The 27,150-nt window shown below is 44.9% G+C and overlaps 1 protein-coding gene across 1 annotated transcript; it reads left to right on the top strand.

The window, feature by feature from the left end:
• The first annotated feature begins 28 nt into the window (after nucleotides 1-28).
• LOC144135239 (uncharacterized) lies at nucleotides 29-27,150 on the top strand. The gene is made up of 4 exons (XM_077667973.1): nucleotides 29-149; nucleotides 12,620-12,829; nucleotides 19,693-19,894; nucleotides 27,074-27,150. The coding sequence occupies exons 1-4, from the start codon at nucleotides 86-88 to the stop codon at nucleotides 27,126-27,128; spliced, it is 531 nt and encodes a 176-aa protein (XP_077524099.1). The 5' UTR covers nucleotides 29-85; the 3' UTR covers nucleotides 27,129-27,150.

The following is a 27,150-nucleotide window of genomic DNA, read 5'->3' as shown; positions in this document are numbered from 1 at the left end:
GGAGTTAGATGCGCAGGGTGCCTATAAAGCTGCACAAGTTCAAGCCTTTCCATCTGCCTAGCGCTTTCATCTGCGTGGACCAACTATGCACTGCCGTCCTCTGAACGCCTTCGGTACATGGTACGCCTTAGTGTCTTTGATGGTTGCAGGTACGCCACCTCTTTATTCTGTTTTTAGTTTGAAGTTTTTAATTTAGCAAACGGGCTGGAGATCCTCATGGGTAAGCCGAGATAAGATCTTAATGAGAAAAACAGACTTTTCCGAGTTCTGCACATAATCAAAGAAGAGCACCTTGAACAAGTTGTGTAGGTCAGTGACCCCAGCGCGCAAAACAGTTTTTTGATATCAACAAAAATAGCGGTTTTGCAGTTGATGACATAAATCTTGAATTCAGTAAGGAAGGTAACGTACCTGAATTTCACTGCACTATTCGAAGGCTCTGAGAGAATGAAAACTCACTGTTAGCACTGCTTTCTGAGCATGAATTCCTGTTTGAAATTATAGCTTTATCCGAAATGTTGTTAAAGACTGGGGAAGATATCATTAAGCCTGGTTATACAATCTTTGTCCGTTAAGTTCCGAGACTAAGTCCATTAAAAAATGCGTTTAATATTAAAACCATTTCTGCAGCACCCCTTCGAAATAGTCTCCCTTGCAGTTTATACACAGCTTCCAACACTTCTTCAGGTCTTGGAAACAGTTCGAAAGCGCTTCTTTTGGCAGGACTGTCAGCTCCTTTGTCATGGTGTCTTGAATGGCCTCCACGCTCCCCATCCAGCGACCTTCTAGGGCTCTCTTCACACGAGGAAACAGGAAAAAATCGCATATGGAGAGGTCAGGTAAGTATGGCGGATGGGGACTACAGTAATGCTACGCTTGGCGAGAAATTTTTTTCACGCTGACAGCAGTGTGCGGCCTTGCGTTATCGTGGAGACGGCTCCATTGTTCAGATGGCCATAAGTCAAGGCGACGGCGTCGCAGTGCATCACGCATGTGTTGGAGCACGCGGATATAAAACTCCTGATTCACCGTCTGCCCTTGTGGGACGAATTCGTGGTGTATGACACCTCTGGCATCGAAAAAAATATCAGCATCGTCTTTGTTTTGGTGTTCTGTCGCCGCACCTTTCTCGACGCAGGAGAGCTTGTGGAACGCCATTTGGCGCTCTGCCTCTTTGTTTGAGGATCGTATTGAAAACATCATGTTTCGTCTTCAGCAATGATGCTGTCAACGAATGCAGCATCCTTCTATGCCTCGGAGAGCAAATCAGCGCTCACTGATACCCGCGTGTCTTTCTGGTCATATGTGAGGGAGTGCGCCAAAAGTCTGGCATTGAACATTCGTTTCCCCAAGTTCTCACGCAAAATTTGGTGGCGTGTTGTCTTACTACTGTCGAGAGCATCTGACAGCATGCGGAATGTAATGATGCAGCCTTGCTGTATGATTTTTCTGATCCAAGCCACGTTGTTTTCATTCTACGAGGTTGAAGGGCGCCCCTGCCTTGTGTCGTCTTCCACCGAAGTTCTCCCCGAAACGAACCTCTTGTGCCACTCGAAAACTCGCGTCCGCGATAATAGACGTTTTTAGCATACCACAGACGTACTACCGGAGGCGTAAACCGGTTTACCGGACGTCGGCTGCGCACGCGCAGTGGCTCCCCCTCACCCTAACAATGCCACTGCTCATGCGCAGGTGTCCGGTAAACCGGTATACGTCTCCGGTAGTACGTCTCCGGTATGCTAAAAACGTCTAATTTATCGTTGCCGTAAGCGTCACGAAGGAGCTCATAAGTCTTTGTGGCTGTCATGCCAAGCTTCAGACAGAATTTTATGTTTACACGCTGTTCGAGGTGGACGTCCATCTCTCCACATTCACTCACAGTAGAGTGCGCAGATGACTAGTGACAACGTATATTTCTACATGTAGTGCCAGCTAGCGGCTGCCGCAGCAATTATGATATATAGCTCAGGTTAGCCCGAAAAGATATGGCACTACACAAACGCACCAACATTTGTTTTGGGGAATCATTTCTAGAGAAGAAAATAAATCAGTCTCGATACTTTACGGACAAAGGTGTATAACCCTCTAACCTTGTTAACTGTAGGAACTATTTGTCACAAGGAGGAGGAGGGGCACTATTAATGAAATCAACATTACGACGCAAGATTATAATCAACATATCAGTTCCTCATCAAGCATTAGAACGTCCTCTTTTTGAGTTGTCTAATGGTGTAATATTGGAACTGCTATCAGGCCCTCCAGTTCGTCGTCCGCTATTTATAGAGCAAATGGATGAAATCCGTCAATCCATGCATATAAAACGTAAAGGCCCTGTTTTAATAGCACACACAACACTGACACGTCTACACATTCAGCTTGCGAATATACGTTGTTGTTGCAGCAATACAACCTTGCCAACTTAATACCAGAACCTACTAGAATTGCGGCAACATAAGGTCACCGTTTAGGATCATGTTTTGTGCAAAGTTCACAATGCATTTTCTGGAGTCTACGATGTAGCAAGATATGACAACTTACCAGTGTTTTGATTTCTTCACAACAGTCCACAATCATTCACAACTTGTTGCGAAACGAACTTGATCTTGTGAAATTTAGCTGTGAACTTTGGCTGTGCTGAATTTTGGAAGTTTATTTCTTTCGTAATGAATTTATTGCACACTGTAGCACATATCCTAAGCGCAAATAGAGTGACCCTACATGTCCTTGAATAACTACCGCTGTACTCAATGTGATAATAGAGAAAGACGCATGGTACCAAAAGTGATAGGCACACACAAACAACAGCTTCTACTTGCAGCAGTTTCACGTGGCTAGAAACAGAGTGGTGGCTATTATGAGAAAGTTTGTTTATGGTGGTTTAACGTCCCAAAGCTACTCAGGCTATGAGGGACCATTATTAGAAAGAGAAAAAAAGAATTCACTATTTCACCCATAAAACAGGTGCAAAGAAATAGGCAGAAAAAACAACGTGGGAGGTTGTTAATAGCGTAATAGGAAATCCACCTCAACACAGCGCCTTCTTTATAAAAATGAGGAGGGGCAGTGTCAACAATTCACAGCTCCTTATTTGGCAAATCCTAGAATAGCAGAAAATTTTAAGATACTTTGTGAACATTGAAATGCAACTAACTGCCCCGGCAGCTCTGGCACAGACTATCGCAGGTATTGGTACAGTTCCAAACAGTTTCGTGTATAAACCACGGATTATAAAGAGATTACCGCAATAATTTTTAGTCTTGCGAATCGAATAGCTCCTGGATGTGATGGCATAAGCTTCGAGTTCCTAAAAGACAACATCGACGATCTGGCATCCATTATGACGGAGTTACTTATGTTGAATTCCAATGGCAGATCCCGAGCTCTCCGCCGTACCACATACAGAGCGCATAGCTCCCACAGGCTCCTAAGGCTCGCACAGTGTTGGGATTTGAAGGCGCGGGCTCGTTTCCCAAGCCATGCACCCTATTAAAGCCGAGAACCAGGCCAGGGAATGACTTGTACCCATTACAGGATGACCGGTGGGTAACCGGCGGCAGTGGAAGTCGAACCCACCACCTCCCGAAGCCGAGGTGGGCGTTCTACCACAAGGCCACGGAGCGCATAGCTCCGACCCTCCCATTTTGCGAATGGAATGCGAGTGCTTCTGTGGGGGCACTTCAACTGGCAGCGCCCGACGAAGCGGGGCCTGTCGCTTCACCAGCGATTCGTCCTTGACGCCACTCTATCTCTCACGTTCACGGCAAACAAAAGGAGCACGAAGCTTTCGATTTGTGTGAAGATGCCCGCACCGCAAAACCGTAGTGATAAAACGCGCGAGATTTCCAGATTACTTCCGTATTTACGGAGCTGCTAGGCTTAGCGAGTACGCGTCGTGTGACGTGAGAAAGCGCGGGAGGTAAAACAGGCCAACGATTTTGGTCTCAAATGTGGTCACAAAACAATTTACATCCTGTTAATACAATTTTTTTAATTTGTGCGGACGCGAACAAAACGAAAAATAATTACATTTGGGAGAATCCAATCCAAAAAAAAATTTAGCACTGGCTTAGCTCGGCTATGCCGGGATATACGTAACGTGAGCAGCAATTTCGCTCTCCTTCTCCATGGCTATACCACACTGGCAAACGCCCCGCGATATGTATACCCCCCCTCTCCTCCCCCCGATACCTTTGAGCATGCGCACAAAATGAGAGGCGCTGTAAAGCGGCTCCGGCGCAGCGTCAGACTTGGCTACTGCGCAACGGAGGCGCACAGCTGGGCACGCGCTGGCGCCAGCGCGTCTGCCGCGGCTATGACCGTCGAGGCGCGCCAGCTGTGCGCCGTGTGACGTCACTGCTCCTCGCGCATGCGCAGCACGGCTCTCCAGGAACCACGCGAAACTGCTCAACATCTGCCAATGGAACTCACGCTACAAAAGGTCAAAAATATTTCATGTATGTTGCCGGGATCACCGCGTTGCGACGACAGGAAGGAAGCAGCCCGTCCTGACCGGAAGCAGACGCGGGGGAAAAGAAAACGTCACACTGGGTTCCGGTCAAATCTGCCGATTTCGGCACTAAAGAACATTACATACAGAATTAATAAAGCAGCATTACAACAAACACATAATACTTCAAGGGAAACAGTACTACAACTAATGAACAAAGCAGACATAGTTCATCATGTAAAACAATAAAACCGGTCTTTCACGAGAAGGGATCATGTATTAATAAATTTAAAAGTGTTATCGGACAGAGGTCACCATTATTAAGGCATAAATTCATCAATACATGCCAAACAACGGAACATTGCTCAAATAAATATCTAACTAAATGTCTCTTAAACACTCTGGTTGAGGAAGTTTCAGTTGCAATGTTGATTTCTCTATTTTAATTACTCTAAAAAGAAAGGATTCATTTTTTAAAATATAATTGCACGAGAAAAAGCACGATTTTTCTTCCTCTCTTGAAAAATGTGCATTGCAAGTTTATATGTATATAACTGATGCGTATACAACATGGTATGCTTTTCGAAAAAATCTCTGGTTGTTGTCCCAGGATTTGAACCTTCTATTGCTCTAATGGTTTTCTTTTGAAGTGTTGTTAAAGCTTTTATGTTAATAGAAGTTGTTTGCCAGAAAAAAAGGCAGTAATTTAAATGAGACTGTATCAAGCCATAATAAAGAGTTCATGTAAATTTCTCTGGAATTTGGTTTCGAAGCTTCCACAATGCACTAGTTAGGTTTGCTAACTTTAATTTCAAGTTGTCTACATAGTCATTCCGAGATAAAAATTAATTAAAGTATACACCCAAAAATTTAATGCATGATGTTGATTGTATGGCTTCGTTCCGATAATACAAGCTGAAGTTGCTATCTACAAAGACATTTCTTGACCGAAAAACAACATATTTGGTTTTTTTGTGTATTTAATTCTAACTTATTGCCCGTTGTTGCCGGAATATATATAGCGGAACGAATGTATACATGTATAGCAGTCTCGTAACGAGGCAGTTTTCCTGCCCGTTTAGGATATTTTTTGGTGAGGAGGGGGGGGGGGATGAGAAGGCACAACCAATTTTAATGGCCACCATCTTTGACTCAAGAAACAGAAAATATGCCGCCATTTCGTCCCCTGACGCCATACTCACATAGTTCCACCTCTATCCACCATATTGGACCACGACGACATAATTGGCACGCGGCAGGTGGTTGTTTCTACAATGCTATTGTATATAGCGCTAAAGTCTCAATGCGAGATGCGCTGTTTTCTAGTTGCAACCACAGATGGCGCTTTGATCTCGGGGTGGTTGCCGGCTACCGGGTTTAATGTAGGCGGACGATATTGTACTGTTAGCAGATGGCCAGGAAGATTTGCAAACTTTGGTTAATTGCTGTGGAGACAAGGGAGACAGTCTAGGTTTCAGTTTTAGCGCAACTAAGTCAGGTGTGATGGTTTTTAACAGTACAACTTAACAGCAGCCTACAATACAAGACCATGAAATACCCCGAGTGGCCGAATACAAATATCTCCGAGCATGAGTAAACGAATGGCAGATGTACACGGAAAAGCACGAACAGTCTCTCATAGCAAAAGGGTGAAGAGATGCCAGAATAATGAAAAATAGGGCATTGTGGGGGTACAACAGGTATAAAGTACTGAGAGGTATTTGGAAAGGAATAATGGTGCCAAGGCTTTTCGGGAATGCGGTTCTATGCTTAAGGGATGAAGTTCAGTCGAGATTAGAAGTAAATCAGAGAGCTTTTAGAAGATTAGCACTTGGTGCCTACGGGAAAACCCCAAACGAGGCAGTAAAAGAAGATATGGGCTGGGCATCGTTCGAAGCACGGGAAGCTCAGAGTATAATACGCTACGAAGAACGCCTGAGGAAATTGGATGATAACAGGTGGGCAGCTAAGGTATTTAAATACCTGTACATAAAGAGCGTTGACACACAGTGGCGGAAAATAACCAGCAAGTTTGCCAGACTCGAGGAAGGATAAAGTAATAGCATTAAACGAGAGGTTAGAAACGCGGAAGGTAATAATTGGATAGATTTAATGAAAAAGAAGAATAGTGTCGAACTATATCAATGCTGGAAAAGGCAGATCAGGAAGGAAACGTTTCATGATAACTCAAGAGGCAGTTCCCTTTTCTTTGAAGCTAAGTCAGGGTGCCTTAGAACGCGCAGCTACAAAAAGAAATTTAACGAAGATGACACATGTGCTGTGTGTGTTAAATCTGCAAAAAACAATGGAACACCAGATACTAAAATGTGATGGTATCCATCCCGATGTCGATGCAGGCACAGTCATTGTTCCTGGGGTCCTAAGGTTTAGAGGTAACGATAGTCATGTAAATAAATCTGCGGTTGAAATTAGCAAAAAGCGATTGGAAGATTGGTGGCTCAAAAGCAGAGAGGTGACATAAGTTTAAAAGTGTGTGGAAGACGTATTTTAAAGAAAATGGCGAATTTTATTAACAGCTTACAGCACCGTTAAACATAAATAAAGGAAAAATCTGAGCATGCTGTCAAATACCATCCCCCCGTTTCAAAGGGGACGCTCCTTCCTTCCTTCCTTCCTTCCTTCCTTCCTTCCTTCCTTCCTTCCTTCCTTCCTTCCATCCATCCATCCATCCATCCATCCATCCATCCATCCATCCATCCATCCATCCATCCATCCATCCATCCATCCATCCATCCATCCATCCATCCATCCATCCATCCATCCATCCAATCATCATCGGTAAGAGACCTAACGAAATCTCCAAACGTGGTGAGTAGTTGCTGCCACAGATGGCGCTGTGATCAAGGGCTGTAGGAGACCCCACGAAACGACCCAATATTTTCAACTATTCTTTCCATTATGGCTATTAGTGCTAATTCTGTAGACTTGTTCTCTTTAAAGCCGAACTGATTCGGAGTGGTAATCTTTAGGCTGTCTAGAATTGTGGATAGCCTCCTTTAGATCAAACGTTCGACAATTTTCGAAAAAACACTCAATATAGATATTGGCCTATAGTTGTTTAGGAATTCCTTTCCTCCTCATTTATGTATTACCGTCACTCGTGCAACATTTAGTTCTTCAGGGAAACAGCCGTCATTCGGAATGCAATTACAAACAAGCGACAACGGTGCTGCAAGAACATCAGCTACTACTTTTATTGGCAAGGCTTCAATATCTTCAGGGCCAGCTGCACCAAATATTTTAATGATTCAATATTCTTAATTTCAGCCCCATCAAAATGTGCTAAAAATATTGAATGTTTGACATGTCTGTATGTATTTTGTTTGGTCAGGTAACAACCCAGAATTTGTTTGCCTATTATCACCTACGAGAAAATGCTCATTAAACTTTTCACAGAGCTCAATGCCTTGATGTCATTTCGCCACCTAAGTTTATGTCAGAGGGAGCAGTATCCATCCTTCGAGCATTTGAAAGTTCAATATAAGGCTTCCAGAACTTAAGTGGCCGGTCAATATTTTCAAATTTACTGCTCTGATAGGCATGTTTAGCTGTCTTGATCTGAGCATTAACTTTATCGGGGATTTTTTTTAAATTCATTGAATTTTGATTTGTCTTTTATCTTAAGGTAATCCTCAAACACCTTGTTTCTTTGTCTTATTTTGTGATAAATATCCGCGTTCATCCACGGTTTTTGCGCTTTTTAGATTTCTTCCAATAGCATGATGAAAACACATTATCATATAGGTCCCTAATTATAGCATAAAAGATGAAAAAGCTTTTCTGTGCGTCACTTTCACAAAACACGCCAGGCTAGTCTGTCTCAGGAGTAAGGGTTCTAAAAGTGGATAACGTTTTTTGATTAATTTTTCTGGCTGCATTACCTGGTGCTGTCAGCTGTCTTGTCACACTACCTTCTAATATACAAAACAAAGGCCGATGGTCACTAATTCCAGACACAAGTGCACTGGAGGCGGTGTTGCCTCTCTCGTAATTTGCAAAGCAAATATCATTGATAGTTTCAGAAGTGTCATTTATTCGCGCGGGACAAGCTATAGTATTTCTGAGGCCATGAATAATCATCATTGACAAAATTTCACTCTGAGCATTGCGAGACACTTGTAAATCAATATTGATGTCTCCAACAATAGCATTTTCATCAGTTTGAGACAAGTCCATTTTATATTGTGTCTAAATATTCAATAAAACAGGGTATTCACCCTGTTGGAGGTCTGTAGGCCGATCTGCTATTGTAATTCAACATTAATTACACATTGTATCAGGGTAATACACGGGTGTCTAGTATATAATTAAGGTTGTCTCGGCCTGTAAAGGAGGAGATGCGAATAACCGTGGCCGCTGTTTACCAATGCCGGTGTAAATACTGTCTGAAAAAAAGTAATATCTGTACGGCTTCTCTTAGGCCAACGTCGTCCGCGGCAGTGGAACTAACACATACTCTTCGTTACATAATGGTAACATAACACCGGTTACATTTTTGGGCCTTAAAAGGAATTTGATAAGTCGCACATCCACTTTTGTTGCAAAACGTGCAGCAGTACGATTTCAGGAGAACTTGAGAATTTTTTACTGTATCGCACTTAGGACACATGGTAACTCTGAAAGGATTACCAATGCTTCAGATGCGGTTTTACACGCGAGGAAGCAAACTCATGAGCGCTTATACCAAAAATAAGTCTACTACACAGCAAATCCAGAGCGTGTGATGACCGCGAATTTTTGCTGATGCGTGTGATGAGCAGGGGCGAGCCGAGTGAGATTCATCTCACATAATGGTGGTGGTGGTAAAAACATTTATTAATTATAGGGAGAGGTGTTGGGGTCCGTGACATGAAGGGTCACGCCCTTACAACCACTAGGTGGGGATGCCTAGTCAGGCACCCCATTGGCGGTTGCCGCAGCCCGGGCACGCTGCGTTGAGGCGCTTTGGGCCTGGAGGGTGCAGCAGCCGGACAGGGTCGCCTCCCAGTCCTCTCGGGTTGGGTTTGGGATAGGGGGTAGGGATGGGTTCTGCTGGCAGGCCCACACCATGTGGTAGGTGTCCGACACCTCCCCACAGTGTGAGCACCGCCCGTCGAATTGAGGATTGAAATGCTTTAGAGTTGCCGGGCACAGCATCGTGTTAGTGAGCAGGCGCAGGAGTACCCGCTCGTGCAAGTCGGTGCAAGTCGGCACCCTTACTCAAAACTGCACAGAACTTGTGCCAAAAAAAAAAAAAGATTGAATAGGAGCGGACGGGTTTATGTGCGCAAATATCAACGCATTGTTGAAAGCATATGTCAAACCTTTTACGCCACACTTCAGGCCAGAAAAAAATTTAATCATGTGAACAGAGCGTGTCTCCCATATATATATATATATATATATATATATATATATATATATATATATATATATATATATATATATATATATATATATATATATATATATATATATATATATATATATATAAGCAGACTAGTCAAATGAAGTGAGGGGCTCGTTTGACAAACATATATTAAGGAAGCCAACAGTCACCGAAACCAAGGTGCATAGGGGAATGTTTCTATATATATATATATATATATATATATATATATTTCTTTAAATATCTAGTGCCAATCGATTAGTTTTTTTAAAAGAAAATTCTGGGCGCGATATTCGGAGGTCGTGGGTTCGGATCCCACCGGCGGCATGGTTGTTTTTTCTGCTGCTTTATAAGTAATTTTCTTTAAAAAACTAATTGATTGGCACTAGATATTTAAAGAAATATATATATATATATATATATATATATATATATATATATATATATATATATATATATATATATATATATATATATATATATATATATATATATATATATATATATATATATATATATATATATATATATATAGAAGACCCCTGTAACTTCAGTCTTGAGAAAGGACAGGCTCTGTCCGAAACGTCGACTCAAAATAAATGAAGCGTTTTCAACTTTGAATTTTTGCCTCTAGCAACCAAATACGTTTATCTTTCTATACTGCATTTCATCGATGGCTGCTAGTAACGCTTCTAAAACAGTTTTTTGGAAATTTCCTCTTCATCCGCCAAAATGGGCAGTAATTGGAGATTCACAGACTAAGCACCTCTTCAACCACTTTGACGCCGCGAGTCGGTGCTCCCCGGCCTAGTGCCAACTCCTTAAGAAGAGGAAGAAGACCCCTGTAACTTCAGTCTTGAGAAAGGACAGGCTCTGTCCGAAACGTCGACTCAAAATAAATGAAGCGTTTTCAACTTTGAATATATATATATATATATATATATATATATATATATATATATATATATATATATATATATATATATATATATATATATATATATATATATATATATATATATATATATATATATATATATATATTCTTAGCTGTGCCATCACAGAAGCCTGTCCAAGGTGAAGCATCACCAGCTCTACATATATACTTACTCATTTCGTCTGGGTGAAAAAGCGTGGTGTGGGGTCTTCTCATCGCCTCCGTTACGTGGTATGCCTCAGTGGCTTTCATGGTTTCAGGTACGCCAAGTAACATTTCTTCTGTATTTTGAAGCTTACTGAAGAACGCATGCGTCCCGTGCGCATGCGCAGCAAAAACAGAGGGAAGCCTGCTCGTCGCTTTCTTGTCAATCCCCCCGCCTTGCGACTTCGTTTTGTGTCGCCAGGGCCGCGCTGCCTGCATTTGTGACGCTATCACGGTGGCCAGGGCGTCGTCTTGTTCCACGAGTGTAACGAGACGGCCACGCAAGCAAGCGCGAGTGGTAGCGTATTATCACGCGTTTCTGCATCCAAGTTCCTAGATATGTACGGATGCCAAATGCAGTGTCCCTTTTAGCTGATAACACAGCGCAAAGACACGCAGTCGAACAATACGCCTGTAACGCATGGTACGTGTGGTAATGCGAAACCATATACCGGCAAGACGAAAACAGACAAACAACCAACTAGGCCCAATTCTCGCACACTCAGCCTGGTGCTGGTTTGAAACGCGTGATCACCCTTTATCACTTGCACTTGCTTGCCTAGCCGCCTCGTGATTCAGGCGGAACGTGCTGTTTTTCAGGCCGCTGTTACATATATTCAGCGCGGCCCTGGCGGCGTGAAGCGCAACCACTGAGCGGAAATGAGGCCGAGAACCCACGAGCAGGCACCGCTTTGTTTTTTCCGCGCATGCGCACGGGACGCATAACTCAAACCCAATGCCTAACGTTAGATGGCGCTGACTTGCTCCGCAGAGCACCGTCGGCGCGCTCTAGACAGGGCTGCTCACCGCTGTATGATGTTCTACAATACTGTAACTATCGTTTAAGAAATTAGGTGATATTTGGCATGTATTATCTAGTTAATGTTAGGATTGTATTGTGTAACTTCCACAATAGCACAAAGTTTGTAATTTTTTAGTATATTTGACATGTTTATGTGACAATTTATATGTGTATGCGACAATTTTTTGTGCTCGTGCGTGCAGGGTTACGCGCATTTCTAATTTATATTTCTGCATGCATCCGGGACTAGCCTCCGTCTATGGAGGCCATCAACTTGGTACACGAAGGCAACAGTAGATACCACTGAAATAAAATAAAAGCAATTAAACATCGTCATCCGATCAAGTGCTCAGCGTATAGAAAAGATATCAACTTTCGAGATAGGATCTGCATTCTTCGGCGTAAACATTTGATGCGGTGTTCTCGTTCGTTTTACAGATATAGCGGTATCAGGGACATTTCCCCTTGACTGCGCAGTTTGTCGTTTCACAAAATAATTGAAGTGCATCTCTCCCTATCCATCTGCTGTCACGTGATCAAGGAAATCCTGGGACATGTGGGTGATATCTGTACCGCCTTGCCACCCGAGCTCTCTGCCAAGACTGTTCACAATGGTGGTCAGGTGGGCTGGCCCACTTTGGTTACAATCACCATATATCACATATTACCATTGCGCAGTAGCTGCAGGTGATCTCGGAGTGGGTGGTTATGCCAGCTTTTCTGTTATCAAAAACGCAATACAACAATAGTCTATGGAAGCAAGACGGGGCAGGACAACTATACGAGTATGACAGCGCTTGCGGTAATTAGGAGGCTCATTCATGTTCCATCTCTTCTAAGCGTCACCTGGAGTACACGGTGAAGAAGATCCCAGCGACAAGCCACAATGCAAGACTCCACAGAAGCCATTTTACGAAATCCTAAATAACACGGATTTTCGGTTTATATTCAACGAGACAAGCAAGTTGTGCGAAGAAGTCTTTATCGACCCGACCTTTCGCAACTATACGTTCGACTCCCGCTTCAAGTGTGTATCTCAGTGTAATACAGGTACGTGCTCATTTGTCGTGCGAGTAATTATTCTTGTTGTTGGTGTTGCTATTTAAGAACTCACAAACAGTTATGCTAATAGCTTAACACTGCTTATTTCAACGACGTATTCTTCGCAGCAGAACTGTACTCACTGCGACGCTTCTCTTACCGCCCATTCCTGGCAATAACATCCATTTTAAACCAGCCAGAAGACGCGACACAAAGGAAGAAGCAAACAAGACGAGGCTGGACTAACAACTGAAGTTTTATTGAAAGGAAGAAAACAACGAAGACTCGCACTGAGATGCGCGCGCACATAAGCCGTATCAGTGAAAGGGCACACAAAACATTTTTCAATGTCAGGGTCTTACTAACAAGTTATCTAAAAAGGCAAATTCCTTAGCATGAAGGTTTACCGACGGCTCAGCCACACACGTGTCCTTAGCCTTAGCAATGTAGAAGGCTTCAACTATCTCGCGACAGATTTGTTTTTCATTTCTATAAACTACAGTAGTGTCGCTGAAGTCAGGCGTGCAAAGAGACAGATCATCGTCCGATTTGCATTCTCGAGATTGCACGTGCAACGCCAGATTAGAGTTCGCCTTCCCACCCAGAGAGTTAGAATGCTCCGTCAGGCGCACATTTAGACATCTGCCCGTCTGCCCGTAGTAGCATCGACCACAAGGCAGCGGAACGCGATACACCACATCCTTTCTGCAAGGGGTGAGCCGTGTCTTATGTGACACTGTGCATCGGGAACGATCACTTGATGTTTTATCAAGCCTCCTTTTTACGCTGGCGCACAAGCCTCCTATCTTGTTTTTAGCTGTGAAGACAACGCCAACGTCATACTTCGCCGCAAGTTTCTTGAGTCGGTGTGAAACACCATGGAGGTAGGGGAAGGCGGCCACCTTTTTTCGCCGCACCTCCACGTCAGCATCTTCCGGCCCCGTGTTGCTCTTTCTCAAGCGAGTCAAAACACGTTCAGACAAGCGGGCAAGGTGGGCAGTTGGAAACCCAGCTGCCATTAACTTTGAAACCTGCTGCGAGAATGAGTCCTCAACGCGGTGATGGCAAGACTTACGTAAAGCGGACTTGATGCATGCGACTGCCAAGCCGTCCTTTACCAACCTCGAGTGGTCAGACTGATAGCTAAGCAGAGGCTTCCCTGACCTGGGGCTGTAGCCCCAACATACGTGATCGTCCCCAAAGAACAGGTCTAAATCAAGAAACTGCAAATGGTTATCTTTAGGAAATTCAGACGTAAAAGACAGGCCCTGACCGCCCTCCTTGAACATTCCTAGAAAATCTTGTGCCAACCTATCAGAGTCATCCTTGCCTAAGAAAATCAAGTAGTCATCAACGTAGCGAAACGCTACTACGCCGATGGCTTCCAAACCAGGCTGTAAAGCAGTGTCAACTTTGGAAAGAAAAATGTCGCTGAGCAAAGGTGCGACCTGTGACCCTATGCAAACGCCTGACCTCTGGACGTACATGCTGTCTTGCCAACAGACAAACGTGGAGCTGAGGTAAAAGGACAACAGCTCCATGAAGCTAGCCACCGATACTCCGCACGCATCAATGAAATCCTGTTCATCATTATCCACCGTGATGCAATCTTGCACACACCTTAGAAGTCTGTCCTGTGGCAATGAATAGTAAAGGTCCTCCACATCGATGCTCATTGCTGAGCACGTGCCCGGGTTCTTGTCCATAAGAAACTGGATCACAGTAGAAGAACTTGGAATCAAAAACGGATCCTGAACTTTCAGCGTCTTCAGGTGCCTCTGCAGGAACCCGGAAATCTCGTACTGCCAGGTGCGACGTTCTGAAACAATAGTCCTGAACGGAATGTCCACCTTGTGCGTCTTCGCCGTGAAGAAAACGTCCAAATGGGCTTCTGAGGCCGCCTTCACCCTTGAACTCAATGACCTCAGATTGTGATCATCAAGCCATGCAATAGCCTTCTTCCTGTAAGATGATGGCTTTGCTTTAACCTTCTTAAAACTCTTGGCAATCGCAGCCGAGGCGCGCATCTCAGTGCGAGTCTTCGTTGTTTTCTTCCTTTCAATAAAACTTCAGTTGTTAGTCCAGCCTCGTCTTGTTTGCTTCTTCCTTTGTGTCGCGTCTTCTGGCTGGTTTAAAATGAATACTTACCAACTCGCCCAGTCCTCAACCTTGTTGCAATAACATCGTTGGCGAATCCCATTACATCACCCCGACTGATAAAACGATGTCAGCATGCTGGTTGGAAAAAAAAATCGAAGACCCAGAAAAGCAAAGGCTAAATAGTAAGCGGACAAAATATGCTCGTAAATGCTGCAGCCATTGGCAAGTACGCAAGCCGTATTCTTTGCTACGATTTCGGTCTTCAGTGGCCACTCAATCTGTACCTTCTTATTTCCATCGCACGTATAAATGGGTTGCACTGATGCCGCTATACGTGGCCGTCATGTTGGGGGTCAATAATAGTATACGGTTAAATGTTTCGCGCTTTTACAATACTACGCTACGTGCCCAGAATTTTACTGTGGATGCTATGCGTGGGCCACCATCATGGCGTCCATGACGTCATGTGCAATGTGCCGACAGTTCCGACGCGAAAACATATGTGCAGCCACATCAAAAAGCCACAATGCCATGACGGTACTATGAAATGACTTATAGGCTATAATCAACAACTAAAACCACTATTTAGTTATGGTCCCAGAATTTACGATAAGCGCTTCAAAGGATCATCTTATTTCAAATCGCGCGATACAACCCCCCCCCCTCCACTTCCTTTAAAAAAAAAGTGCTGCTGCGTCATCACTTTTCGCAAGATGCGTGATGCATGCCAGCACGAGTTCAGCATACTTTCACCTAAGGCGATTGCCTGAAAGAAGGTACGAACAAAATAATGACTTCGGGCATTAACATCAACTTGCGTCATTCATAACGGTGTTTGATGTGCGCTTTTCGGTTGCGTATACCTGAACGTTGCTGCAGCTATCGGATAAACAATTAGAGCAAATTTCATCGTACCCACATTGCGTTCCTAAAAGCATAATCTAGTTCAACGCTGATTGTTATGAGGGTCGTGGCTATGCCCTTTGCAACGAATGAGCCGCAGGACGTATCACACAGTCAAGCCAGAAAAATTAGAAATGGAAAGAAAATTGGAAAACATTTGTGCACAGTGTTATGGCTCTGCTGGCGACCACTTTCACACAAGACTCATCCAACTCCTTGGTGAAGCTACCAAACCTGCTGCATGCATCAAAGCGTCACCGGTGTTCCAGGCGGAATTTCGCTGTTTCAAGTATTGCACTATAGTTTCAAGCGTCTTCCTGCGGTAGTTCTGTCCTAGGCGAACCACATTAGAAGGGAGTCGGTAATGGTGTGTGGTAGAATTCAAGCACATTATTCCAAAACATGCTCCAGCATTTCGTCCGGCGAACCCAAGTGGGAACATTCTGTCGGTTAGCCGTCAACCATACGTGCTCGCCACGTTCGTGTTCTGAGCACACCACATCGTGCTTCTGCCAGCAGGTGACTGCCTCTGAAGTTGTCAAAACAATCTACTTTCTCAATGCACTTTTGGTTCTCGACGTTTAGCGCTAGTGTCGCCTCCGCACACTCCGCTGTCTCAGCCTGCCGCACTAGGTCGCGAACCTTGGCTGCTGACGGCCCGTACTGGCCTTGGCACTGTTACAGACTGCATGCAAGGAGGCTGTACGTGTTTCGAAGGAACTGTGTGCGTTTCGTCCAACGTGTAGCGCAGCTGGTGGGTACGGTACGAGTCCATACCTGGCGGGCAATATGGGTGTTCGGTAAGCGCGCAAGTCGCTACTCAGAATGGTACTTGGCCAATGGCCAGTCTCTCGCGCTATACGAACGTCGACCATCCAACATTACCCCGGATGCCCTCCACAGCTGCGTACTTCTAGGCACACCCCGCAAGTCGTCAAGCGTCTCTTGGGCGCCGCTACCGGGCCGCCTCAACCTTGAGGTGCTTCTCATGCTTCATCAATTATTTGGGTCCACTGTTTAAGTGCACATCCAGGTATTTTGTCTGCTCTACTAGCTGTTTCAGGTACCCCTGTAGTGTCCATGGAGCGCGCGATTGCTCCCATGATCCCCACTTCAAGACCACACATTTGTGTTCGTTGAAACGCAAAGGGATGAAGCTCTTGTCTGTGCCACGTACGTCCAAAAGTATTCGGAGTTCCTCTGTTATATTCTAAAGCAGCACACTGTCGTCCGCTTCTAACATGGCAGGAGTCCATTGGACCATTACTTGACCCTCTTTATGGTATTACAAGGTGAAAGCACAGCCCGATGCCTCCAGCTGTGTTGCTCCTACCACATACAGCATACGTAGACAACAGCGGCGACAGTGGGCATGTTTGTTGAAATAGACGTTCTATGGTATTTGGTGCTTTTCAGTATTTATCCTAATCCATCACTGCAGTAACGTCTGTGTAAGGGCCCTGATAATGCCCTCAGTAGTGCCACATCACCCTCCTCAAGGCCATGATCCGAGAGGATGTCCGACAATAACTGTATATATTGAGGAAGGCTGCATACAACGGTTGCAGAGTGTGTTCAGCAATCTCGATGCATTGTGTGTGCCGGAACAATTTGTCCTGAATCCGCCGTTGAGTACGAAATGCAGTCAGCAGCTCCCCAAGAATTCCCTTCTTTTCAGTCCGTCACCATGATTGGTGTCTGACAACGTTGGGCACCCATCCAGTAAAGCACTGGAGAAACCAGTCCAGTAAAGCACTGTAGAAACCAGTATTGGTCGGTAACTCCGCATATCCTTTCACTTGTGTCTTCATTCGTACAGCGGTGTTACCATGCTCTGCTTCCACTCCTGTAGTACTGCGGCTTCGACAAACATCTTATTACTGAAGCAATCTTCCACCTTCTTGAGGACCAAACATCTTATCAAGCAATCTTCCAACTTCTTGAGGACCCAAGCTCTTTAACATGCTCATGTCGATTCGGTCGCATGCTGCGTGTCAATGTCTATCCTAGAAGCTGTTGGTTGCTATCCACAGGCTGTTGCCCTGCATCGATGTTCAACAGTTATATCTCCCAGCCCACTGTCCAGGACTAGCACATGATTGTCGTGTGGTGCTTGGATCACATCCTCAGCTGCCCGAGTTGACAGTAGCTAGTTTCCCACGAGAGCCGTACATGAGCCATTTCATCTTCTAGTGGATCATTGGGCAATTTCCCAAGCCCTCCCGAATGAAGCTTTGTGTACCAGCCCTTATCTCCCTCCAACACCATTTTGGGGCATCGTGATCTGCTCTTTAAAGCTTTCCCATGACAGGCTGGTCGAGGCAGTAAATATTCTATTCATCGAGCTCAGCTGCCTTCCTCTTGCATGCTTGGTATGACTCCCAGGCTTCGGCTACAGCATCACAATCACTTTTATTAAGCCATCGATACAACTGGCTGTTCTCTCTCCGGTGTTTGTATCTCCCACTTCCCTAGACCACATGGTTTTTTTCTCAGTGACGATGCTGTTCAGGGGCTGTCCTTAGCTGCAATACAACCCGCATCTCCTTCACCAGCTCTTCATGTGTGTCGGGTCTCTTGTCACATCCTTCTAGAGTCCCAACCGTGGCTTGTAGATCCCAGTCGCTTGGTCCAAGTTTTCGCATGCTGCTGGCACCCGGTCTTCTCATAGCCATTGTGAAATGTGAGTCGGATTTGGGTGTGATAGCCGCTGAGGTTGCCAGCACTTTTTTCATTGATAACCATAGCAAACAGAGCTTTGAACATTGAGCAAGCTCTCTGTCATGGGGAATGGTTATGCACTGCCAATGTGATGGCACCTTGACATTTGGGCTGCAATCTGACACCACCAAACCTCGCTTAGAAGCCAATTTCTACAGACTTCTGGCGTTTGGATCCCTTCTTTCTACAAGCTCTTTAATATGTGCATTTAAGTCACTAATAATAAGCAGTTTGTGGTGCTCTAGGAGCGCGTTGCCATCCTGGCAACAGCAAGCACAGTTGAGGTTGCTTTTTTCATAGTTTGATCCTGGTCACGGGTAAGCTCAAAGCAAGGGCTCCCAAGAAGTCTGCCAGCTGCCCAGTCCGCCACATGTGTCCTTAACCCTCTGGCTTATCTCGGGTCCATTGTTGTGGCTTATTTCGCACAGCCCCAATCCCACCTCCTCTATACTTTTTGTTCTGCCGGTTAGAAACTTCTCATGTCAAGACTGACTGATTTCGTGGAGTCTCTTGGACTCTGCAGTGGAGCTCTGCCACGGCAAGGACTCCTATGCGCTCATAACGGATGTACACCCTTTGCTTAGCACACAGGGTTAGCAGCCCTCCATATTCACGACTGAAAGCAAATCGATTAATCGCATCCCAATTTCACTGGATGCCTCCAGGAAACTTCTTGGTTTATCGTTTCCCACTATCACATATGCGCACATATTAAAAATTGAAACCGCCGAGTATCATACGAATTTAGAGTACTTGTACTTGCAGTGGTACCTTGGGGTCTATGGCGTTCAGCTGCCCTGCCCAAGGTCCAGGATAGAATCCCAGCTACAGCAGCCGCGTTTTGATGGAGGCGAAATGTAAACGACGCCCGTGCGATGCCAGCGTACCTCAAATGACCCCACAGGGTCGAAATCAATCCGGAGCTGACCACTTACTGCATCCCTCATAACCGCGTGGTACGCAGCGTCGCGAAGTTAAGCTCCAAATACAAATTATTGGCACTTGTGCCTTCAGCAGTGCAGCCAAATACCGAACATGCTACTCCTTTTTAGTGTACCATGCTCCCTCCCCCTTCCCCCTACCAACTTCCTCTGGTTTTACTTCTGTTTTCAACTGCAATATCGATGCTTTTTGGTAATTCCATTCAGGCCAGGGCGCCCCATTCTGTGCTCAGCAACCGTGGAATGCTTGCAATGAGTCTACCATATCCGACGATTATGAAATATCATACTTCTACAACGTATCATCAAGGAAATGCGAAGAGTACCAAGACTGCGGTGGTTACTTCCAGGCCAAAGAAACGGACGTGAATGGCTTCTACGATCGTATCAATTGTGAATACCAGTGCCAGTGAGTATACTTCTATAGTTAGCTATAGCCACGGTGTAAGAATAACATACTGAGGTGTTGCCACTCTCCCCCGCCGTGCGAGAGCGCCGCCCGCTCGCGGCCACAATATGTTCGAGGGGGGGGGGGGGGGGGGGCAAGGGTTGCCATGAAAACCGGTCGCTAACTTAGAGGGCGCTGCGAAAGGCGGGCTCACACCGGGCGGCTCGGTCCGGCGTGGCGCGGCACTGCGCACGTGTTTTTGGCACATCCGCACTTCAACAAGCGGTGGATGTCATTGAGCGCCACGTAGCCGGGGCCGACCTCTCGTGCTCGCCTCAGATGTCCGAGCTACTGCTCATTTGAGGTCGACCCAGCCACCATGGCCATCCTCCCATCTGCATTACTGCTAGTGGCCAACCCATGCGCGCAGTATCCACCATTAGGGTATTGAGGCTTCTCATCCAGAGCAATCGGAGAAACACCGGCACTCTGGCTAAACTCAGTCTCCGTCTCGCAGGCCATTCGTCTAATTCTTCGCATTGCTAATAAACATGGAGGCATGCGAGAGGCTGACCTCCGACGTCTTGTTCAGGCGTTTGTTATCAGTCGCCTCACATGCACCCTCCCTTACCTCTACCTTAGCTGCCAAGAACGGGACCACGTTGACAGCCTTACTAGAAAGGCATACAAGGCGGCTCTTCATCTACCCCACAGGACCCCTACGTATAAACTACTGGCATTAGGGGTCTACAACACTGTGACAGAGCTCTCGGAAGCTCATCTCACCTCTCCGTACGAGCATCTCTCCCACACCTCCACTGAACGTCACATACTCGACGAGCTTGGAATAAGCTTCGGAACGACCGTCGCCGACAAGGCCCAGCTTCCGTCCCATATCCACAGCAACCTTATCGTTACCCCTCTGCCGAAAAACATGCACCCAGAGTATCATTTCGCTCGCCGCAAGGACAGGGCTAAGTCTCTGCATAAGAAGTATTTAACAGATCATACAGCGGTCTACGTCGACGCCGCCGAATACTATGATCGCGATGCTTTTTCGCTCGCGGTTGTAAACTACTGTGGACTGCCGTTGGTTGCATGCTCCATTCCCGTCAGATCGTCTGAAGGGGCCGAAGGGGGGGGGGGGGCGTGTCCGTCCTGTAAGAAAGAAAAAGAGATAATCACTATAAAGACAAAGGAAGACATTTCATTTAAAGAAGCGAGAAGGCGTTTTGCGCTTACAAACACATTCTCCTTCACAGCAAAACAAAACTTCGCTGATGTGATGAGCAGGGGCGTAGCACCACACACCACTCCGGCACCTGCCAAGACCGCTTTCACAGAGCCTATGGCAGGGCCATCCACGCCCCAAGCAGGGTCAGCGAAAGCTGCCCTGTCATTGCCAAAGCAGGGAGCGCCGGTCCATGGGTCGGCATCCCGCAGGACCTCTCCCGTCGGGAGAGGCCTGAAACTAACACAATCGCGGCTGCGCGGTCCTCAAGCACCTCTGGCGAGGTGATGGATATCACCCAGTCCGCCCGCTTTACAGCGGCGGAACAGCTCTCTTGAGCGGAAAAAAGACAGACCCCTCATAACGGGCCCAAAACATAAGTAAATCCCCTTTCATTTTCTCTCAAAAACATAAACATTGCTTTTTTAATTCAGTGGAATTGAAGAGGACTTATGCGAAATTACAGTGTCATAACACATATTTCAGGGTCAATGTTACCCATAGTTTTATGTCTTCAGGAGACCAATCTTGGTCCACAAAATCTGCATATCCTAAAACATTATAAAACTTTTAGACGCGATCGAGAGCAAGCAAATCGACTCTCTGGAGGCGTCGCGATTGTTGTTCAAAGCGGCGTCTCTGCTCAAGAAATCAAGCTCAAAGCAAAACTTGAGGTGGTAGCAGTCAGCATCGTCAGCTACAAATCACTAACAATCTGTTCCGTATACATTCATCCACACTTTACATTAAGAGTCCATGACCAACAAGAGCTAATAGATGAACTTCCAGAGCCATATCTGGTAGTTGGGGATTTTAACGCGCACTCCCCTTTTGGGGGAAGCGAGCGCTGCGACTCTAGGGGGCAAACAATCGAAGATTTTATTCTCACAAACAATATATGTCTTTTAAACACGGCAAAGGCCACATACTGCTCTCCAACCTCAGGCAATATGAGCTGTTTAGATTTGGCTTTTAGTTCACCTTCTGCTTTTAATGATTTTAAATGGGATGTTATCGACAACCCATATGGCAGTCATCACCTTCCTGTGTTAATAAGTTTTACATCCACACCAGAAATCATCCAAACTAAACCGCGACGTTGGAAGCTGCATTTAGCAGACTGGAAAATGTTTAGAGCACAAGCCAATTTAGAAGATATAGTTTTAGAAAACCTCAGTATCGACGAGATAAACTAAATGTTCACGAATAGTATAATTACTGCCGCACACATAGCTATTCCTCAGTCTTCAGGAGGGGTGCGGCAAAAACACGAAGTGTGGTGGACAAAGGAATGCAAGGAAGCAAAAAACATCAAAACAATACTTGGGGCAAAAATTTCGCAGGTACCCTACACAAGAGAACCTCGTAGGTTTTAAAAAGGCAAGAGCAAAAGCTCTGTACGTCCGTCGCAGTGCCGAGAAAGCCTCTTGGCAGAGTTACATTTCATGTATAAGCTGTCAAATAACATTTAAAAAAATCTGGGAACAGGTTCGGAAATTAAATGGCAACTTCTCACCGTTCACGATTCCTCTTTTTGACAATACCTGGCATACAAACAAGCATAAGGAAACAGGCAGACATTTTAGGGGAACACTTCGCTGCAGTTTCTAGTTCATCTCACTATACGGAGTCATTCCTGAAATACAAAATTATTGCCGAAAAACAGACTTCCAACAAGTGAAGGTGCAAACGAACAATACAACAATTTAATCACTCTTCAAGAAATTAATACTGTACTGTCTGCCGGCAAAAAACTGCTCCAGGACCGGACCAGATGCACTATCAAATGCTTGCCCATCTTTCCCAGCCTGCCATTGAGGCACTCTTGAATTTCTTTAACAAAATATTTGCAGAAGGAAAAATAGCTATGGAGTGGAAGAAAGCCGTCATAGTGTCATTCCTGAAACATGGAAAACCACTGACTTTCTCCTGTAGCTATAGGTCGATAGCCCTCACAAGCTGTCTCGCGAAATCTTTTTAAAGTGTCCTTAATATAAGATTAACATTTGTCCTTGAATCCCGCGAACTTCTTGGTGTCCATCAATGCGGTTATAAAAAGGGATGTTCAACAACAGACCATTTAGTTCGCCGCGAAAACACAATAAGAGAAGCTCTTATAAACAAACGGCACTGTCTTGCCGTTTTCTTCGATATGGAGAAAGCGTATGATACAGTCTGGAGGTTTGGGATCCTCCGCGACATGCATGGGCAACCTAGGTATCCGCGGTAGGATGTTAAACTGCCTGACTGACTTCCTTTCAGACCGTTCATTTCAAGTGCGCCTGTGATCAACCCTGTCTAGGAGCTTCGTACAAGAGAACGGGGTTCCTGAGGGGTGTATTTTAAGCACGACATTGTTTATTATAAAAATGAATTCGATAAGTAAAATAATCCCAAAGTCCATCCTGTATTCAGTGTACGTTGACGATCTTCAAATAGCCTGCACATCCTCAAACGTAGCAACATGCGACAGACAAATACAGTTGCCAATGAATAAACTAGTGACATGGGCAGATCAGAACGGTTTCCAGTTCTCCACACAGAAAACAGGAGCCCTCCTTTTCTCGCTGAAACGAGGCATACAAGCCGACCCATTCATACATCCGAACGGAACACAGATACCCGTCAAAAATGAGCATAAATTTTTAAGGATAACTTTTGTTAAAAAAATCAACTTTCTGCCTCATATAAACGCACTGAAAAAGAAAGCCTCCGGATCACTAAATATACTCAAAGTACTGTCACGTAAGCGTTCGGGTGCTGACAGGACATGTCTTTTACAAATCGATCACTCAGTGGTGCGCTCCACCTTAGACTAAGGGTGTATTGTTTATGGGTCAGCGAGACCTTCGTACCTGAAACGACTAGATCCAATAGATAATTTTGGTTTGCGCCTTTCCTCTGGTGCTTACAGGACGTCGCTGATAAATAGTCTTTATGTAGAAATCGACGAATCGTCACTTATAGATAAAAGAACCATGCTCACCTCCTCATACATTTTAAAAATCCGTTCACTGCCCAAACACGTATGTTACCCAATAGTCACAAAATGCCCATCTAGAACATTGTTTAACAACAAACCGCTCGCTATCAGGCCACTCCTGCTTCGTCTTGAAAAGATATGTGCCAAAACCTCGGCGTACTAGATGCATTACCTGACATTGCGCGGAGACGAAATCCACTACTTTCATGGTAAAATTTTCCTACAATCTGTGATCTCACTCTTACTCAGTTCCATAAAAAACAAACTCCGCAACAACATATAGTAATAGAATTCCGTGCACTCGAAAAAAATACACTAGTTTTCTGCAGTTTTATACAAATGGTTCAAAAACGGACGTTTACGTAGGAAGTGCAGTGGTCTGGGTGAAATCGGAGAAAACAGTACAACTTCCACGATGCTCATCCATCTTCACTGCAGAATGTTACGCAGTCTGTGTGGCCATAGAAAAAATAGAAAACGAAAACCTCACCACCAGTATTATTTACACAGACTCTATCAGTATACTTACAGCTCTGCACTCTAGAAATGCAGTCACTCCGATTCTTGGTGACATCATACACAAGATAGTAACAGCCACAGCTCGAGGACAAAACATAAAATTCTGCTGGGTTCCCAGTCATGTCGCAATAAGAGGAAACGACAGGAGAGATTTCTGCGCTGCTAGAGCTCGTGTCAAGGAAATAAAAAAGTAATTATACCTTTTAAGGATTGCATAAATTTTGTACAGCGTAAATTAAGAGGAAAATGGCAGTCGGCATGGAACGGCGAAGCGAATAATAAACTACAATTGGTAAAACCGGTTTTAGGTGAATTTAGATCATGTGTTCCCCAGGAACGCTTTAAGGAAGTGATTTTATGCCGTCTCCGGATAGGCCACACGCACCTTACGCACAACTTCCTGCTAACAAAACAAGACAAACCTGTTTGCGAATGCGGAAATGATCTCACTGTTAATCACATTTTATTTTCATGTGTGAAACTTGAAACACTAAGAAAGAAGTATTTTACTCAATTTTATAATGAATGCATTCCGTTTCATCCAGCACTGCTCTTAGATAATAATGCCATTGTTAACATACCCTCTGCTTTTACCTTTTTAAAGAAGCAGGGGTACTTGAAAAACTGTAAATTTTGAACCACTGGATCACTTTATTGCATGATACATCTCAGCCCCTTTCTCATTCCTGAGAAGGCTGAGGCTTTTTATTTGATTGGTTGGGAGCCTCAGAATCCTTTCCCAGCCAAGGATAACCGCTGAGGCTACCTTACCTTCTCTGGGGCGTTTACAATTAGCTATTTCCAGATTTCTTCTTCTCTGTTTTTTACTAGGCAGTTCAATATCTTAGGCCATCTACGCCATCGACGATTTTTCATATTCCTAAACATTCTACAGAAAACCAATTCTATACCTTGAGCTTGGCGCATGATGGCCTTAGTGCCTATGTGCCACAAAACCCAACACAACACAACACAAAATAATAAAACCAAAAGAATAAAATTATGAAATATTAGCAGCAGACGGATACAAAATATACATATAAACAATATTAACTCCTTTACATAAGATAATTTCATCCAAACAAAATTTTAAGACTGTCACACTACTGATTTTAATTTCAAGCAACGAATTTACTTTGCGTTTGGAATTCAATTCACGCCACCAAAGCGAAAATCGAGCTTGGGCAGCGGAATCTCAAGGCACCAGAACCGTTAAACTGGATGGATGGATGGATGGATGGATGGATGGATACGGCTGAACCCTTTACATCGGGCGGTGGCTCAAGCCACCTAGCCATGTCTTGTGAAATTTTACTCCTGTCTTGCTTTTAGCCACCAATCAGATAACCTTCGCTTGGTTACTTCTAACCTCTTAAAATCCACTTTCCCTTCACTATCCCTAAACCCCAATGCCTTGGGTAAGTCAGCCCCGCTGCCTTCCACTGTAGGGTGAAGCCCTTTACAGAAAAGTATCAAGTGTTCAGCTGTTTCCTCCTCCTCTCCGCACGCAATGCACAAAGTGTCTATCTCCTGGTACCTGCCTCTATACGTCTTAGTCCGCAAAACTCCAGTCCTGGCCTCAAACAACAAAGAACTTCCCCTACAATTATCATAGATATTTTCTTTGACAATTTCCTGTTTAAAGGTCCGGTATGTTCCCAGTGCCGATTTCGTCAGCATCCCTGTTTTCCACAAAGCTCTCTCTGTTCCTTTAACCTTTTTCTTAACCGATAATTGCTGATTTGCCCCCTTACTGCTGTCCAGATATTTGCTTGTCAATTTTCTAGTTCGCTTTCTCCATTTCGTGTCAACATTCTTTATATACAGGTATCTGAAAACTTTCCTAGCCCACCGCTTTGCCTCCATCCTTCTCAATCGTTCCTCAAATGCTATCTTACTGCTAGCCTCTCTGCTCTCGAAAGACGCCCATCCCATATCACCCTGTACCCCCTGATTTGGTGTATTGCCATGTGCTCCCAAAGCTAACCTCCCTACTCCCCGTTGCCTAATTTCCAGCCTTGCTTGAACATCTGGCCTCATACACAGGACCGCATTCCCGAAGGTCAGGCTAGGGACCATCACCCCTTTCCAGATCCCTCTTACCACCTCATACCTATTGTAATTCCACAGTGCCCTATTTTTCATGACAGCTGCATTCCTACTAGCTTTATTCATTACATATTTTTCATGCTCTGTCAGATACTGAACCCGCTGACATCGGCGCCATCTGTCGGCTTGCAGCCGAACTGCAAGGCGCGCTGTGCCGCGGCCGAACATAATCGGGACGCTCCACAGGGCGCAGTGTCAACACCTCAGTACTCTTGCACCGTGACTATAACAGCAAAACGGCAGCTTCCCAGTCAATCCTAAATTATTCTCACCGAAAAGCACGTTTATACTGCTCCCATCAGTCCTGGTGACTGCTCCGATTTATTTTTACGTTCAGCCCTTTTCTTTTCTTTTGCAGGGGGTTCAGCCAAGCAGATGTATGCGGAAGTAACAGATCCGAGCGTACTGAATAATGAAACACTCCCGACAGACTTC

The sequence above is a fragment of the Amblyomma americanum genome, chromosome 5 (genome assembly GCF_052857255.1).
Source record: "Amblyomma americanum isolate KBUSLIRL-KWMA chromosome 5, ASM5285725v1, whole genome shotgun sequence".
NCBI lineage: Eukaryota > Metazoa > Arthropoda > Arachnida > Ixodida > Ixodidae > Amblyomma > Amblyomma americanum.
Note: the sequence above shows the minus strand (reverse complement) of the source record. Positions and strands in the feature narration are given on the sequence as shown.